The sequence below is a fragment of the Trachypithecus francoisi genome, unplaced genomic scaffold, assembly GCF_009764315.1.
Source record: "Trachypithecus francoisi isolate TF-2019V2 unplaced genomic scaffold, Tfra_2.0 Lachesis_group5, whole genome shotgun sequence".
In the NCBI taxonomy this organism is placed as follows: Eukaryota; Metazoa; Chordata; class Mammalia; order Primates; family Cercopithecidae; genus Trachypithecus; species Trachypithecus francoisi.
In genome coordinates this window covers 127,492,777-127,510,482 of record NW_022681470.1, presented here as the reverse complement: position 1 = coordinate 127,510,482, position 17,706 = coordinate 127,492,777, and the positions used below count along the sequence as shown (strand labels likewise).

The following is a 17,706-nucleotide window of genomic DNA, read 5'->3' as shown; positions in this document are numbered from 1 at the left end:
GAACCAGGGCTTCTTGGGGAGAGGGTAGGGGTGGGGATAATGGAAGGATGAGCCTGGAATATCTTGCTGTGCCATTGAGCACGGAGGAGCTCTAGGGGAATGAGGACCTGAGTCAAGACAATACAGAAGCCAGCTTCAAGGGGCCCCCAATGACCACACTGGGGATAATGTGAATATCAAAATAAACAATGATAGTCTCAGATCATAGTCCATTGATTAACACAGGAACCATGACTGCATACAGAGATAAATACATGGATGAATAAATGGAAAGTTGTATAATGAATAGGATATTTATATATCTTTGAAGTGCCTCTACCGGAAATTTGTATTTATTATAGAGGGGAAAAGAGTAGTTTTACAGTGAAGAAGCTCAGCAGACACCTTCTTAAAGTGAGCGAATTGCACATCATCAGTAACAGAACAAATGGAAATCAGAAGCTACCTGATAGGATGCAGTGAGAACACAGCATCTGCTCGGTGATACTGCTGCCAAGAAGTACACCCTCAACCCGGGCAAGAGGAAACCTCAGACAAGCTCAGACCAAGGGACATTCTGCAACATAACCAGCCTGCAATCCTCAACAGTGTCAATACCATGCGTGTTCATGAAAGACTGTGGAACTCTTCCAGGCTGAACAAGACTAAAGAAACAGCACAATCAAATGCCACGCATGATTCTGAGCTAGATCCTTTTCTCTGAGAGACATCACTGGGACAATGGGCGAAAAAGGAGTGGGGTGTGAGGATTAGGTGGTGGTGACACATCAGAGCTGGTTTCCTCATGTTGACAGTTTGTGTGGTGGTTGTATGGGGTGTGTCCTCATTTCTAGGAAGTACACATCGGAGGTGCTGAGGGGTGCGAGAGAGAGAGAGACAGGAAGAGAGAAACAAAGGAGAAGGGGCATCTTCTTGAGAAGTGACTTTCAAATGACTCAGAAAAAAAAGGTTTGAACTGTACTTGTGACTTTTCCGTAAGTCTGTAACTGTTTCAAAATTTTAAGGGAAAGAAAAATAGACGACACATACAAGAATTTAAAACATCATATATGTGCTAAGTGAATGACAGAAGCAATCATTGTTTGTTCCTTCATTCAACTTTTTTGCCACTGGCTAGTGGTGGTACTAAGTTCCAAAATGATAGATCACAGAGGTCAGATTCCAGGCCAGCTTTAAAATTCTGGAGCACCAGAAAGCCTGCTAACATGGTACCTGCCGTCTTCTACCCCTTCATTGCCCTGCCAGCTAGTATCACCTCGCACCTCAGATGTCCACCCTATCCTAGCTACATCTCTCTCCAAAGGCTCAGAGATCCCTGGAAGCACACGTGCACGCACACACAACACACACGTGGGCCAGCCCCAACTGTGTAAATTCTATTTCTCATCTTTTAAAAAAAAAAGTAAAATTAAAAGCCCCAGCACTTTTCTAAGCATCTTTTCAGTGCTGGTGGGCCTAGCTCCTTTTATATTAGAAACACAGGGCCAGGGTGGCACCTGCAACTGATGCTCTTATCCAAACAGAGGCTTTCAGGTTCTGACCTCCTCCCCATGCATTTATGAGTGTCTCCTTGTGTAGGCAGAAGAGATAGGAAATAATTTAGTTGCTACTGATAATTTCTGGTTTTGTATTGTTAAGTGAGAGCTGCTTACTAAGCTGAGTGAGACAGAAATCATATCTTCAGGAATTCTAATATTCACCATCATTTTTAAAAGCCATGGAAGAGAAGGTCATTGGTATTGGTCTCCATCAGTTGGTATATCTTATCATCACATGAAGTGGAGGCTCATGTTGGTCTTAAAATGTTAAGATTTCACTACTCAAGACACCTAGAATAGACTGGGGTTGATGTCATAATGATCCCTGCTACATTATAACTAGGTCTTTACTACCAATTCCTTTGACCCTGCAACCTGTAATAAGGTACCCTATCCTGACCCCTCCCTACCCCCACCAACCTTGGTTGTAAGAAAGGCAATAGTGTGCTATTGATTTGATAAATACTGTTTCTTCATTTTTCACTGTAGTGGTGGTTAACCTGATATAGTGAAGGTCTGATTACTTTGACCACTGGCTGGGGTTGCCAAATTTGGCAAATTAAAATCTAGGATGCCTAGTGAAATGTGAGTTTCAGATAAACAACCATTTTTTTCGTTTTGCTTTGTTTTGTTTTGTTTTTAGTGTAAATATGTCCTGTGCAATATTTGAAGTAGGGTATGCTTATACTACAAATTATTCATCATCTGAAAATAAATTTTACTGGGTGTCCTGTATTTACCTGGTAACCCTACCACAGGGGAAGTTTTACCATTACCCTTTTGAAGGTGGGGCAGGATTTGAGAAGGGGATTTGGGGTGAAAGACCCCTTCGTATTACCTTCTCAGAGCCAGACTGATTCCAGGAAGGCCAGGCTCATGCCTGCAGTGCAGCGATTATTTGACGGGCCAGAGGCCCCTTGGTGCAGGACACAGAAAGCCCCCATCCACCAGTTGTTAAGCTGCACCCCACAGCCTTTCCTAGCTTTGGGCTCCTAGTTCCATGCCTTTCTAAGAAGATGTCAAGGGACAGCAGATACACAAGGCCCTTGGCCCAGTGCTTTTCAGCAGCCCTGGCACCGTGAGAACCCCTCCCCACTCGGTCTGGTCCTTCAGAGCACACACAAGCTCCAACTTGGGCCCACGGAGGGGAGGGAGGCGCTATAAACTGACACTTACAATGTCCCAGAGGAAGTTGGTCACCCAGTAGGTGGTGGGGCTCACTCCACTGATAAACTGGAGGTGCTTGGATTTGTTCACCCGCTCCTGGATCAAATAAAGGACAAAGCTGGCTGGGACGAAGGACATGGAGAAAATCACGCAGATGGCAACCACAGCATCCACTGAAGTGGTCAGCCTGCAGCAGGTCCAGAGACACAGGGAGAAGGCGATGAAGAGGAAGGAGCAGAAGGAGGAGAAGATACAAAGTCAGGCTTTGGGAAGGCCTTATGCCCACTCAGGGGTGGCCCCCAGGTTCCCCTTCTCTACCCTGAAGCTGTCACTCCTCTAAACTGTCCATATGGACCAAGGTTAAATGGGTATTTGTGGGTTGCCTTTCTGTTTCATGTGAATATTTCTAGACAACCTTTCTTTTTATTATATTCTCTAATTATTTTTATGGTGTATAGAAATATATGTTTATATTAATCTTATGTACTGCAATGCTCTTATTAGCTCTAATAATCTGTCTATAGAGTCTCTTGAATTTTCTATGTTGACAGACATATGGTCTGTGAGATTTATCTTTTGTTAATAATCATCTTGTTAAATCACATTTTCAAGAAGTACATCGTAACACAAGGAAATGTTCATAATGTAAATTTAAGTGAAAAGAGGGCAGGTAAGTTGTACAGGGGCTTGGTTCTATTTATCCTTTCCTCAACTGAATAGAAGGCATCTGGCTAAGGGATAAGTTGGGGCTAAAGCCAGCCTGAACTTTATGTACAAGCCATAACCCCTGGTGTGGGACAGTGTCCACCTACAGAAAAGAGCACTTTTACTAATTTCCACAAAGGTATCCTATGTGGTAGCCACTGCCCTGATAAAACTACAGATCATATCATCCATACACGTAGTAAGCTTAGAACAAATGACTGGAAGGAGACACACGAAAGTGTGGCTGAGTGAGAATTAACAGAGGACAGTCTAGGGCCCTAGGGTGTCCAGAGGAAGACACCAAGGAGCCAAGGCCCAAGTTTTAGTGGATGACCCTGGGCATGTTCACTGGCACTCAGCATGTGCTAGGATAGTAAAATCAGGACTCCACAACCTTGCAGAAGTTTGCACCAACAAAGGCGCTCCTACCAACCCCTCCTCCATGTAGGCCTCAAATAGAGTGAACATAGTACAAAACGCACAAGATCACTGTCTCCACTGGCTGAAACTGCAAGAAGAGCCTCAGCGTGAGAGTAGCAAAACTCTGTCGACATCTCCAAAGTATGCTCTTCTGAGGAAATTCCTGGAATCTAAGATAATTACTCTGAAGGAGCTGAAAGGTTTACTGAACTTTGCCAGTTCCTGGCAGCTGCTTTGCATATAGCAAAGATAATAATTGTATAAGCTCCAGCAGAAACTTGCTATCAAGAGCCAAAAGGGAATGGAACCAAATGTAAACTTACTTTCTACACAAATGTGGGGGAGAAAGAATGACCAAGAGGTGTGGTGCGTGAGGCGTGAGGCACTTATTTGAAAGTCATGTGTTCATACGTGCCTGACTGAACAGCATGACCATCCAAACCAGCACTTCACAGTGGTGAGAATTCTCTTGGGATGTTGAAAGAGTGGAGAAGGTGACAAGAAAGTGGTGAGGATGGGGCCGTGGTGGCTTACACTGTAATCTCTGAGAGCTGCTCCTTGGTCAGGTTCAGGGGTTGGCTAATGACGGTGATCCCATACTCCTCGGGGTTCCTGTCCTTGGGCAGGCTGGCCCGTAAGATGGCATTGTGGGCCACGTTGAGGAAGCTGACCAGGGCATGCCAGCCTTTGTTATTAAACCACACCTAGAGGGTGGAGAGGACATCTGAGACATTTCACTAACCGCTAGTTAAAGAAGAAATCAGCGAAGGAAAGGAAATGTGAGAAGCTGGAAGGGTTTGGTAGCTGGAAGGCATTCCTTGCTAGATTTCAGCAGGAGGAGGGATGGAATTCCATGAAGGTGGGAAAGTACAAATTAAATAACCAGCTCAGGTGAATTTTCAGCTCCAGAGCAGATTACACACAGGTCAAGTACCTTAATGTTGTCTTCAGTTTCTAGATGTTGAAGGAAATCAGGTATTTCTTTAGAGGCCTCTCTAGTGATAGGGCCCTAAAAACCATGTAAACAAACAAACAAGAGGGTTTTTGTTTTTTTTCCTGTTATCACTCATGAGAGTTTGTAGTTCATGGTAATTAAGCAAGTCAAAAATCCTACTCAAATCTCCAGTCTGTTTACATACCCCGCTCACATTCATGATCCGGCCAAGGTCGCTTAAAAACCCAACGAGCGCTTCCCCAGTGACAGGCACGACTGGGAGCTTTCCTCCGATGGAAATTCCTCCATACCTGGCGAGGGAACGAGAAATCCTCAGACCAGCGCCACGAACTTCATGCCTACTAGTAGTAGCTCTCTCGGGTTTTGTAGGGAAACGTGGACTTTCAGGGGAATTGCCTGAACCAGCAAGCAACATGGCTCCATTTTACAAACCAACTTTTAACTCTTTTCCCACCGCTGCTGCCTCCATGAAGGAGTCCAGACCCTCATCCTGGCCTCTGAGGCCATTCTGCGTCTTGTCTGTGCCCCTCTCCAACTTCATCCTTCCTCAGCCCTTCCCTGGAGTGGCCTATTCTGGACTATCGAGTCACTTCCAGAGTTCCTCGTGGCCCAGACTGCCTGTGTGTCTCTGCCTTTGCAGGATTGCTAGCTCCCCTTGGCACCTTTCTCTTTTGGGAGCATTCAGCCAACTCCAGGTCCTCTTTCACATGTCATCTCCTCCCACCCCAGCCAAGCACTCCTTTTCTGTGCCACCTCTGCGCTTTGCAGCTACTTCTAGCAGCACAGCACCCATCTTCATCCTGTCATTCCTATCTCTCGGGGCTTCTGTGCCTCACCCCTGTTCAGGGAGGCCCTTAGCCTCTCCTGCCTGGACTTGTGCTCTGCTTCTTCACTGGCCCTGGGATCCATCTCCCATACTGCCCTGCAAGTTTGAAGTGACTGTGCAGAAACACTAATCTGAGTGCATCACTCCCTGGCCTGAAACCCTTCAAATGCAGGGCAAAAGCTAAACTCAACAGAACAGAATGAATTAGCTGGTCACACAAAGCAGAGGAGGAACTCTTTCTCAGGGCCTTGAATCACTGCCTCACTCCTACTTTCTGTCTCAGCTGAGGCCCCACAGGTCCGTCTGGAGAGCAATCCTGAAAGCCAGATTTCATGTGTACAGTCTAGAGTCTGCCCAGGAAAGCACATCCACGTCAGCCCCGCACCTGTTCTGGAGGTGCAGTTCCTGAGGGAGGCTGGGAGGCAGCAGGCTCCTAGAGTCCCCCTTGACGAGGCTCCAAACCTCTGGAACCATTTCAACCTCCAGGATGCCTCAGGAATGGGGTGGGTCTGGGGCTGGCCCACACTCCCTGAAGCTTAAAAGGAATAGGCCAAGGAGTGTCCTGGGTTTAGGCTACAAGGCTCTCTTGTTGGAGTATTATAAACTGTTACATACTTGGAGGTTTTAGAAGCTTTTCTGGGGTGAGAATGCTCTGAAATGCCTCATCAGGGAACGACACCCCCACTTATATCCTCCAAGAAGAGACAGCACTGAGTGTCTTCTGAGTCTGGGATGTCCTTAGACACATATTCTTCAGGACGTGTCTTGTGACTTCCTGAGCACATACTGAACAGCCCCTCAATAAGGCTGTGAGGTGTGCCTTTTAAAAGTGTGCAATTATTTCAACAACGAATCAAGCTGAGATTTTAATTCCAATAAAAGTAGTTTCTTACCTCTGTTCATTGACCCAGAATTTGCTCTTTAAGCTGAAAGCCAAAATAAAATAATATAATGAATACCACAAGTACAGCAGTGCTGTTAACTTTTCCTTCCCAAACATTCATTTTGAAGACTGAAGTGTCAGTCTTCAGGGGGCAATTGCATTTTCTGATATCCAAGCAATGTGGAAGCTGCCCAGCCCTGGGACATTGCCTGAATACACATGCAGAGAAAGGACCTGTGATTTCCACCACTGGCTCTCCAAACCATATCACACATGCTGGACTTTCTGAGTGGTCCTGTGGTCAGGTCATACGTCAAGTCAGTATGCCTGATCTGGACCCAGAACACATGGCAACGACCATGTCAGTGTGGAATGAAGGCTGCAGCCTCCTGTCTTCCACCCTGCACAAATGAGACTCTAACAACCACCTGCACACCTTGGGGGAGTTCTGACTCACTCCACAGCCCAAAGTGAAGGCACTGACATTCAGCGAATCAAGGGTAAAATGACAAAATGGGAAATGAACAGATGCCAACTCTGGACCCCAGAGCTCAATCCCATGAACTGTCATTGTCATCAACCTTTCAGTATACACGCACAAAACCCAAAATTTCATACTGCAGATTTGCTGCTGAGAACTAAGTTTGGGATGGTTACTGTTTATTGCATTCTCTTTACTCTGCTTTTATTTTGGGGCTTGGATGGCGTTCTTTATTTTGCTAAGTGCTTTCACCATCTGCAGCGTGTTCTAATTAAGTCAATTTATCCCTCGTTCAGGGCTCTGGCAGGTGAAGCAACAGAAAGTTCTATTAAAGTTAGACAGGAGGTTTTATCTTAAAGTTCCAGAGTCTGTGCGGACTGGACCACACTTCCTTAGGATCCTCTCTCCTGGCATGGCGTGCCCCTGTCAAGCTGCTTGTTCTGATAGGGGCTCCCAAAGCTGTTCCATTCCGGGTGGGGCTGATAAGGACAGCTGGAGAGCCGAGAGAGCTAGATACTTGTTGACAAGTTCATTGGCATCTCAAAGGGCAGTGATAACAGATAATTCACAGTTAGAATATGACAGCTGCAGCTGACCTGGCTCGCCCTGGCCTGTGCTGGATTCAGATACTATCCCGCTGCCTATTTTCCACCCTATCTTTTTCCTTTCTCTTTTTTGCCTCTTACTTTTTTTCTCTTTTTCCTCTACCTTTTCCCCTATACTCCTCCACCTCCCTCCAAATTTTTACTCTCTCTTTTAACTAGTTAAAATATGTGGCTACATTTTTTAATAACTTCTATGGTCTTCTGATACAACTTTTAATAATATGTGGGTTAAAATTTAAGACTGCTTGCCCTAAACGTAAAAACAAACAAACAAACAAAAAGAATTAATCTTCAGTTACATTTTACTTGTATGTACCTCAATTGCTTTTTTATGTTGAATGAGGTGCTCGAATTAGATAAAAAAGAAAAAAATCCACTGCCCTGATCATAGATAAATTGTGAGAGAAAATTATCTTCTGTCCCTAGTCAATATCTTCTACAGGGAGCCAGGATAAAAAGCATAAAAGGATTTCTTCTTACCTGCTTCTTATAAGAGCAGGATACGTTTTTACCAAGAAGTCAGAGACGTTCCTGTCCGTCAGGTCTTGTAGAATTTCCGTGCTGCGCTGTGTTCTCTGAGGTAATGAGACACCCACATTAATTACCTTGGAACCTGAGGACTTACAAGCAGTTTGTGAAACTGCTTGTTCTCCTCCAAAAATTGTTTATGGATTCAGCTGCTGTGAAAATACTAAATAAAGTACTGGCATCTCCCTCGTTCTCACGTCAACGATGTGTAACTCATCTTTGATGCCTCTTTTTTTCTCCAATCCATTGACAAGATAGGATGGCATCACTCCAAAATAAATCTCCAATCCATCTGCGTTTCTCCAGCTCCAATACTGCCACCCTACCCAAGCCACCACCTAGACCACTAGAGAAACTTTCACACTGGTCTGCCTGATTCTGTCCTTTGTCTGCCGACTTCCGTTTTCCACCCAGCAGCCAGCTTGAGCTATAAAAATATAAACTCGAGCACCTCAGTCACCTTGCTTACTTATCCACTCCAATAAACCCTGGGATCAAATCTCGACTCACTACCAAGTCCCATGTGGCCGATGTGTGTGGCCCTGCCCCTCTCTGAGCTCACCTGCCACACTCCCCTTCCTGTCTCTCAGCGAGCACCTCTCTCTCCTGGTGCAGCTTTGTGCTTGGCTGTTCATTCTGCCTGGGAACTCTACCTGACCCTCTCATGGCTTGCTCTCAGTCCAAATTCTATTCCTCGGAGAAATGTTCCTGTTTCCAGTCACTCTATATTGTCACAGACTGTTGTGTTATCTTTATAGCTCTCATCTCCATCTGAGAATTTCCTCCTGATGGATCTGTTTATGTATTTGTATCTGTCATCCCCCGTACGATATCATTTTGGTGAGAGCAGGGACTTTGCCTGATTTGTGAGCTGTTGTGTCCCCAGCACCCAGAATAGTGCATGGCATACAGTTGACACAGTCGATTTGTGACATTAATGAAAGAATTTCAATAGTGCCTTACAATTTACAAATCACTTTCAAAATACATCTAGGACTGGAAGCTAGTACATCGAAAGATTTTGGAAAACTCAAAGGTGCATGGGTTTGTCCACCAGATGGCAATATTACTGCACCTCTGGGAACACATCGCACTTAGTTTCTCTTATTAGCCAACTTCACAGGTCAGTCGTGACCCTGGGTAAAAGCATTCACTCTGTCAAGGGTGCTGCCCAGAAGTAGTTGAGGGGATTTTGGTGGCATTACACGGCCGTTATTGCGCACCATTCTTTCCTTTTTATACACTTTCTGTCTCCTCCCCTGTTTTCCCATTTGACTTGCCTCTTTTTTTTTTTTTTTTTTGAGACGGAGTCTTGCTCTGTCGCCCAGGCTGGAGTGCAGTGCAGTGGCATGATTTTGGCTCACTGCAAGCTCCGCCTCCCGGGTTTACGCCATTCTCCTGCCTCAGCCTCCTGAGTAGGTAGGACTACAGACGCCCGCCACCTCGCCCGGCTAGTTTTTTGTATTTTTTAGTAGAGACAGGGTTTCACCGTGTTAGCCAGGATGGTCTCGATCTCCTGACCTCGTGATCCGCCCGTCTCGGCCTCCCAAAGTGCTGGGATTACAGGCTTGAGCCACCGCGCCCGGCCAACTTGCTTCGTCTTTAATTCACTCTTTTCACCTTGTTTCTTTCTCTCCTGCCAGGAGGAGAGCTGGCATACCGAATGCTCCCTGTGTGTTGGCCACTATGTTAAATGCCCTATATACATGATCTCACTTCATCCTGACACCCTTTGAGAGAAGAATTTTTAACTTAATTTACAGACAGAGAAACTGAGGCTCAGAACAGTTAGCTGACTTGCATTGACTGGGCTGCAAACTTGCAGGTGGGTGGCCCAGGGCCTAGGCACTGAATCTGCCTCTGTCTCCTCGCTGCTCTTTTCACTCAGTCACCTGCTTCTCAAGTTGAAAATGGCACTTAGAAGACCTGCCAAGTTCCCCTGGTGGAATCCAGGTTGGAACAATTGCTGCTGGCTGGGATAGCTTACGATAAATTGTTTTATAAAAATTCTGCCCAATAAAATATTTGTGTAACCCTATTTCCACATATTCTAGAAGTCAGAGACAGAGTGCTTCCACCTCTGGACCCACCACATTCAAAGAATGTTAGAGCAGGGAGGGTCCCCAGAGACAACCACATTGCCCCACTTCCCAGATGAGAACAACTGATTGCCTCTGAATCAGGCCCACACCCTCTGGACTTCTTCCAGGCTGAATAAGGACTGTGTTTGAGTGGCTAGGGTAAGCAGATGTGAATAAGAGTGTGAGTTTGTGAGTGTGTGTGAGAAAGAGAGAGAGAGAAAGATTGAGAGAGAATGAGAGATACAGTGAGAGAGAGATTGAGAGAGAAAGAGTAAGAGAGAGAGAGTGAGAGAGACAGAAAAAGAAAGAGTGACAGAGAGAGAAAGAGAGAGAGAGAGAGCGTGTGCTGCTTCTGTGCATATGCGTGGCATTCAGTTTTGCTCCAAAGGAAGGCATGTATAATAGTGAGAGAATGCAAAAGTGAAAGAAAATTGCAGCAGGAACTTTGGCTTTTTCAGAACTTTGGCTGTTACATTTTGTCCAGGGACCAAGGACCAACACTACTGAAAATAAGTTTCTAAGCTGGACAGACAGCGTGGAAGTAAGGATTCGTTTAGGAAAGGAAACACCGTGTAGGTAGGCTTGGCCTCCCCTCCCTCGCCCTGGCCAAGAGCTCAGGGTACAATATCACAGCCGTGACGTCCTGAGGCTGGAGGGTTTTGAGTGGAGGCAGCCACAGGGGCCCTGAGCACTGACAGCAAAGCAAACAAGCAAAGCTTCCTCTTGGGGCACAGACGACTGAGACAAGCTCCTCGGGTCCTTCTTTTGGAATCCCTATGATGCAGCGAATGAGCTGTGATTCCAAGAGAGAATATATTGCTTAAGAAATATAAAGATACATGCTTTAGAATATAAAAAGAGCAGGGATTGGGTGTTCTTGGTATAACACCATTTATAAGCCAGATTGTGATAGGTCCGGTGGCAAAATCTAGTTGCTCCCATTATTTGCTCCTCCCTGCTGCCTTAGCCACAGGCTTTTTTCTTGGGTCTGTAAGTGGAAGTGCTATGTGGGAGCTTCAGAAAACCTTCCCTAAACATAGCACATGTGCACACTCTGCCCTCTGTTTTGCTTCATCCTTCTTCCATTCCGCTGCCTGGAAGACAGCTCCTGCCACATTGGCTGATGGGGCTGAGGCCGCTTAGTGTGGAGGAGAAACAGAACAGAACATCATGCACCGCCCATGTAGACTTTTAGATGAGTGAGGAACAAGTTGTGCCTTGTTTTATCCACTGTTAGTTTGGGGTTGTCATCACTTGAGTTGAATCTAATTCTAAATAATTCCTTGCCCACATGATTTCATTAAATCCTCACAATAATACTATGAAATAAGCAGTTAGTCCCAATTCACAGGTGATAAAATTAAGGTTCAGCGAGGTCAAGTCGCCCACCTGGGGCTCTCCATGTCCCGTACCTGTGCTGTCCCACCATACTCACAGCCTCTTTGGGAACTGTTTATTCATTGACAAATCACTGGACAGGGCCGTCTAAGGCCCAGCCCTGGCAAGTCAACTGGGAAGCCCATTATCAACCAGGGACACAACCTTCTTCAATGTCTCTAAATCCCCCAGGAGATGCTCACTGTAATCTGTTCTGGACTTTAGAACTCCCAGGACAGGGTGCTGCTCAGAGCCAAGATCACTAATGTCCCTGCAAAAGACAGATGCTGGTTGTACATGTATTTGTGTACATACCTGCAGATGTTAGAGAGACAGCATATGGAGAGGTTCTTAATTAAGACTGTTAATAAGTGTGTAAATACATTTGCATTTGAATGTACATTATAGCATTGCTTATAATGGTGAAAACTAAAAAACCTAAGTGGCCAATAATGGGAGATCAGTTAATTTAAAGTAAATTTAGGCCAGGTGCAGTGGCTCACGCTTGTAATCCTAGCACTCTGGGAGGCAGAGGTGGGCAGATCACTTGAAGCCAGGAGTTCAAGACCAGCCTGGCCAACATGGTAAAACCCTGTCTCTACTAAAACTACCAAAAAAATTAGCCAGGCATGATGGTGCATGGCTGTAATCCCAGCTACTCGGGGGGCTGAGGCACAAGAATTGAACCTGGGAGGCAGAGGTTGCAGTGAGCCGAGATTGCACCACTGCACTCCAACCTGGGTGACAGAGCGAGACTCTGTTTCCAAAAAAAAAAAAAAAAAGGAAATTTGAACAATGGGATAATATACAGATATTAAAAATGATGTAGATTCTATTTATTGACATGGATGCATGTTCATAGTAAGTTATGCAGTAAATCAGATTTCAAGACAATATTTTGAATATAATATGTTTGGGTGGCTGCAAACCAAACATTATTGGTGATTATATCCAAGTGATGATTTTTTCCTTCTGACTTACCTGTGTTTTCTAATTTTCATATAATGAGCACATATGACTCGTATAATTTTTTAGTGCTTAAACACATTTTTCTCCTAGATTGCATGGGAAGTATCTGGTGGAAAATGAAGCTTTTGGTGAGTGGCTTCCTCCAGGTGGCAGCCACAGTGCCCTGTGGGGAGCCCCTCCCAAGAGGGTGTAGGGAGTTTGGTTTAGTCCCCTACTCAACTGCCAGTTTGAAATGTTAGTTTGCGAGAGACTCAGGAGATACCAGGGACTCCTCCTAGTCCCCATGTGGCAGGCAGACCCGGGGCCCTGTTGTTGGGGGGTCAGGTACCTGGGGGGGCGGGAGGCCCCCAGCGCCCTCGGGGCACTCTGGCAGCATGGTGAGCTTCTCCCTGGTGCTGCACCTGCAGGACGGCGAAGGGTTGGCCTCTGTCCATTTCTGCTTCTGGAACAGCTGGGTGATGTTTGGGGACACAGAAGGAGTCTTCCAGGGTGTTGAATTGCTACAAGGGTACTCCCTCATGGAAGACAAGAAAATATTCCACAATCAGCCCCAAAGTTGATGACAAATCCCTAGGCATAAGAAATAGTACCCAACCCTTTCCTCCTCCTCTTTAGACCCAGGTCCTTTCTTATCCTCTTGGAGGCTGGTTTCTGTTCAAGCAATATCAAAACTAGGGTTTTGTTAACTGACTAGGTGTGGGGCGGGGGAATAAACATCTCTAGCTTGTGGACTGTTCATCTCCCTTTTTTCTCCTAGCAGCTCTAGCTGTTGAGAGACACAGTAACCAAAAGAGGAATTTGAAATTAGTCTATTTTTGTCCTTATTAACAGTTTTGAAAAAGACTGAGTGAGAAAAGTTAAAATTATATTGAACTTTTAGGATTCCTGGTGGATGTCAACGGCCCTCGCTAACTCCCTTCTCCAGACTCAGAACAATCATGGGGTACTGGCCACTATGTCACTCATGCCATTCAAGGTCCAATTACACAATAGCATAACCCCATTTCCCTCCCTCCCTGCTCAGAAGCCTTTCAAATAAGTTATGGGGAATCATCTGTCAACTCAACATAGAACTTCTCCGCTGAGAAATATAGAGCTGTCCAGTGATGCGGGGGCTTCCTAGGAGGCCGTGAATGCCCCCGCACACAAATATGGAAGGAGAGGTCGGGCGGGGGGGTGCTGGTCAGAGATATGGAAGTGACCAGAGGAGCAGGATTGAGTGGGGTCTCCCCAACGCCTGCCATCCTGAACCCCACTGTCGGGTCCTCCCAGGGGAGCTAGTCTTGTTAGGACAGGGGCGCGTAGGGACTTACGAAAGCCACCCTTCCTTCAGGCAGCGGTTGCCAAAGCCTGGCTTATTCAGGAGGACGTCTGCAAGTACCGTGAGCTGCTCACTGCCCGGCTCATCCATGCTAGATAGAGTGAGACATGTGACTGGGACAGAGCAGACATGTGCCAACAACATGCAACTCAGAGCCTTTACTGGATAGCTGCTGTGTGTCAGGTATGTATTGGAGGCACTGAATGCTGCCTTGGGATGGCGCTAGCTCTCCTGGGAGTGTGGTACGCTGCCCAAACACTCACAGTGGTCTGATGGCATGTCACCTATGCCTCAAAAAGATGGCGCTTCAACCCGCTCACCCAAGCTTTGCATTCCTTTCCCCGCTCGTCCTTCCCAAGCAGTCCTGCCTGCCTGTCCACTGGGATCACCTTTCCAAGCAGAGGCAGATACATTAAGTTCCTTTTTGCAGGGAGCCCCAAGACCCCTCCCTCATTGGTGAAGGTCCCAGTGAAGTGGGAAGGTCAGGGCCCTTTCAAGCAGTGTGTGACCCAGGCGCCCCAAACCCACGGAGGAGAATGGTGACTCCAAGTCTCCGCACCTGAAGAAGGTGTACTGCTGCCCATACATCCAGGGGTGAAGGGTCAAGGCAGGGTATTCGCCAAAAGGAGGGATAATCATAGAAAGCATCAGAGCCAAAAACACAAAAGTGGCTGGGAGCACGATCTGTGGGAGAATAGACGTGGAATAAACATGACTGTGGCATGGAGATGTCACGCACTTGTGCATTCTTTTAAACATTTATCCTGCAGCCTCCTAATCAGCCTCTGGTGGAGAGGGTTGGGCTTCTGGGAGAACATAATAGGCAGGGTGTGCAAAGCTAAGATGTGCAGAAGAAAACAGAATGTTCTGGTGGCCACTGAAGAATCTGAATGCAGCCCAGTGTTCAGCCAGACGTCGAAGGGCAGTTCAAAGAGCGAGTCATATGACTCGCTGTTCTTTGAACCAGAGCTTCTTTTCTAAATTAAAAAAACATTAAAGGAAAAAAGAGGACAATGACTTTGATATGTAGGGTCACTGCAACAATGAATGAAAACGTGACTTTACCCCTCATCGTAAAAATAAAAACAATATTAACATTTTCACTATTATTCTATTTTCTTTGCTAAGGGAGGTCCAATTTACAAAGAAGATTCATGTTACCAAGAATCAAAATAAGGGTTTGGAAAGTGGGAAACAAAGCCGGCAGAATCTAAAGAGGGTGCTCCTCGCTGAATTAGAACCCATGTGTGCAGGAACACTCAGGAGAGGAGGGGAAGGCTGGGAGGGGAGCCACTGAGCTCAGCTGAACACCAACCAACAACAGTACCTGTGCCAGGAAGTCCTTGTGACTGCGGATGGTGTGTTGGAATCGCTTGACCAGCAGCGCCTGCACGTGCTGGAGGACCAGCTGTGCCCCTGTGTTGAGCTGCGGGCCTGGGCACTCTGGCTCTGGGGGAGGCTGGCCCTCTGGGTGAGCAGCTGGAGCCCCAGGGGAGCAGACATTGGAGTCCTGGGGTGTCTGCCTGGCCTTCTCTCTGGGACCCAAGCAGGGGTGTCCGGGGTTGACGTTTTCTCTTTTCTGCTGAGCGCCACCTGTTTTGGGAGGTTGAATTAATAATTTGGAAGATGCCTATAAGGTCTGGATCTCTAATGCCATTTTTTTCCCTTACAGCATTGGTTTTTCTCTTCATTTAAGTCAGCAATGAAATACCAGGCTGGTAGCTTAATCATCTTTATAAAAGTCTACTTTCCAGTGTAAATTACTTATACAGAGAAATTGTATAGATTCACCTGAAATTGCCTTAAAATTCTCTATTAACATTAAAGAGAACAAAATAACTCTAAAAGCATTGACATGGAGAGGTTTAAAATATGTAACTTGGTTAATAAAAAAAAAACAAAACTGGCTGGGCATGGTGGCTCATACCTGTAATCCCAGCAGTTTGGGAGGCTGAGGCGGGTGCATCATTTGAGGTCAGGAGTTCGAGACCAACTTGACCTACATAGTGAAAGCCCCTCTCTACAAAAATACAAAAATTAGCCAGGCATGGTGGCAGGCACCTGTAATCCCAGCTACTCAGGAGGCTGAGGCAGGAGAATCACTTGAACCCAGGAGGCAGAGGTTACATGAGCCCAGATTGCACCACTGCACTCCAGCCTGGGTAACAGAGCAAGACTCCCTCTCAAACAGCACAGCACAAAACAAAACAAACACACAAAAAAACTAAGGTGCAGGTCAATATGTGTAATACATTCACATTTATGTTTAAAATTCATGTATCGTGCACAAAGAAAAACTGACATCTTATGTACACACACACGTAACTGTAAAACTCTGAAAGAATGCCCGCCGACTGCCAGCAGAAGCTCTCCCTGGGGAGGCAGAGTTGGCTAGAAAGGGAGGAGGAAGTGAAAAGCGAGACTTTAGCCTTTTGTGTATTATATGAAGTTTTAAACAACAAAATACATTCACCTATTACCTGTGCACTTAAACAAATGAAAAATCAGAGTCAATGTGGTTCTTTCCGAATTCTTAGAGAATACTGAGAAGTGGTAGAAAAATTAATGAACTAAGAGTTAGGGGACTGAGGTTTGAATATGGATTCTTACAAGATACATAAATTCGGGGAAGTGACTCAGTCTGCCTAAATCTGAGTTTTCTCAGACTCCTCATCTGTAAAATGAAAGTGAGGTTAGGCATGGTGGCTCATGCCTGTAGTCCCAGCACTTTGGGAGGCCAAGCCGGGAGGATTGCTTGAGCCCAGGAGTTTTTGATCAGCCTGTACAACATAGGGAGACCCTGTCTCCACAATTAAAAAAGGAATTAGCCAGGCACGGTGGTGTGGGCCTGTCGTCCCAGCTACTTGGGAGGTGGAGGTGGGAGGACCCCTTGGCCCAGGAGGTCAAGGCTGCAGTGAGCTATGATCGGGACACTGTACTCCAGCCTGGGTGACAGAGCGAAACCCTATCTCAAAAAAAAAAAAAAAAAAAGGAACATTTCACAGGATTGTTTTGAAAATTAAAGGAGATAACACATGGGCACATGCTCTAGGAACCATTGCAAACTGTCGGTTATGTTGAAGCTATAGTTTATAGTCACTGATTAATGCTCATTTGCCAAACAACTATTGCTGGACACGGAAAGCCTAGAGGACTGTTCGTTGGTCCCTAGCTGCTTTCTTAACCCTCCTCAACCCCCCCGGGACAAGGACAGTTGTAAAGGGAATTGGGTCAGCTCAGTCATCCTTTTAACTACATTTACCTATGATGTGCCAGGCCTGGGAATGCGAAGGCCGGGTGGCAGCCCCAGCCCTGGCACCTGCACTCAGAGGGGCGAAGTTCTGCAGGTTCTTGGTGCCAGAGCCCCAGTTCTGCCGGCTCCTTCTCCTGATCTGGGCTCAGATTTGATGTCTGCTATGGCTGGCCCTCCCTCTGGGAGGATCCCTGCTGCCCCTCCTTTTTGCTGGCTGATATCATCTCACACCTCTGAGCTTTGATCTCTCCCTGAAGGCTCCATCCTGACTGGAGCCCACTGACATGGCCAGAGCTAAGGGTTCCAGGCCTATTCAGAATCACCAGTTTGTCCCTGGTTATCCGCTGCTTTCTAGTTACTGACTGTGAGCCACCCTTCAGAAGAGGCATTGACCTTTGTTGGAGGCTGCACAAATGTTTCTTATGATTAGGCATAATTGAAACCTGTCAGTAACAATATGAACCTGTGATCAATTAAGTAGCTGACCAATCGTTACCTCCTGCTCCTCGCTCTTGTTACCCAATAAATAACGAAGGGCTGCAGAAGCTTAGGGGGCTGCCTTTACTCAGTAGAAGCAGGAAGCCCTTTTCTTCTTCT

The 17,706-nt window shown here is 46.2% G+C and overlaps 1 protein-coding gene across 2 annotated transcripts in view; it reads right to left on the bottom strand.

Annotated features, from left to right (window-relative positions):
* The window catches only part of ABCA4 (ATP binding cassette subfamily A member 4), a 133,600-nt gene that overhangs the window by 24,794 nt on the left and 91,100 nt on the right, over positions 1-17,706 (bottom strand). For both annotated transcript variants that reach the window (XM_033195736.1, XM_033195735.1), the window contains exons 27-36: positions 15,184-15,449; positions 14,416-14,540; positions 13,849-13,947; positions 12,864-13,050; positions 8,061-8,155; positions 6,505-6,537; positions 4,970-5,075; positions 4,765-4,839; positions 4,365-4,534; positions 2,715-2,892 (exon numbers count right to left, since the gene is read on the bottom strand). In XM_033195736.1, coding sequence (XP_033051627.1) covers positions 2,715-2,892; positions 4,365-4,534; positions 4,765-4,839; positions 4,970-5,075; positions 6,505-6,537; positions 8,061-8,155; positions 12,864-13,050; positions 13,849-13,947; positions 14,416-14,540; positions 15,184-15,449 — 1,334 coding nt within the window. The remainder of the gene's footprint in view (positions 1-2,714; positions 2,893-4,364; positions 4,535-4,764; positions 4,840-4,969; positions 5,076-6,504; positions 6,538-8,060; positions 8,156-12,863; positions 13,051-13,848; positions 13,948-14,415; positions 14,541-15,183; positions 15,450-17,706) is intronic.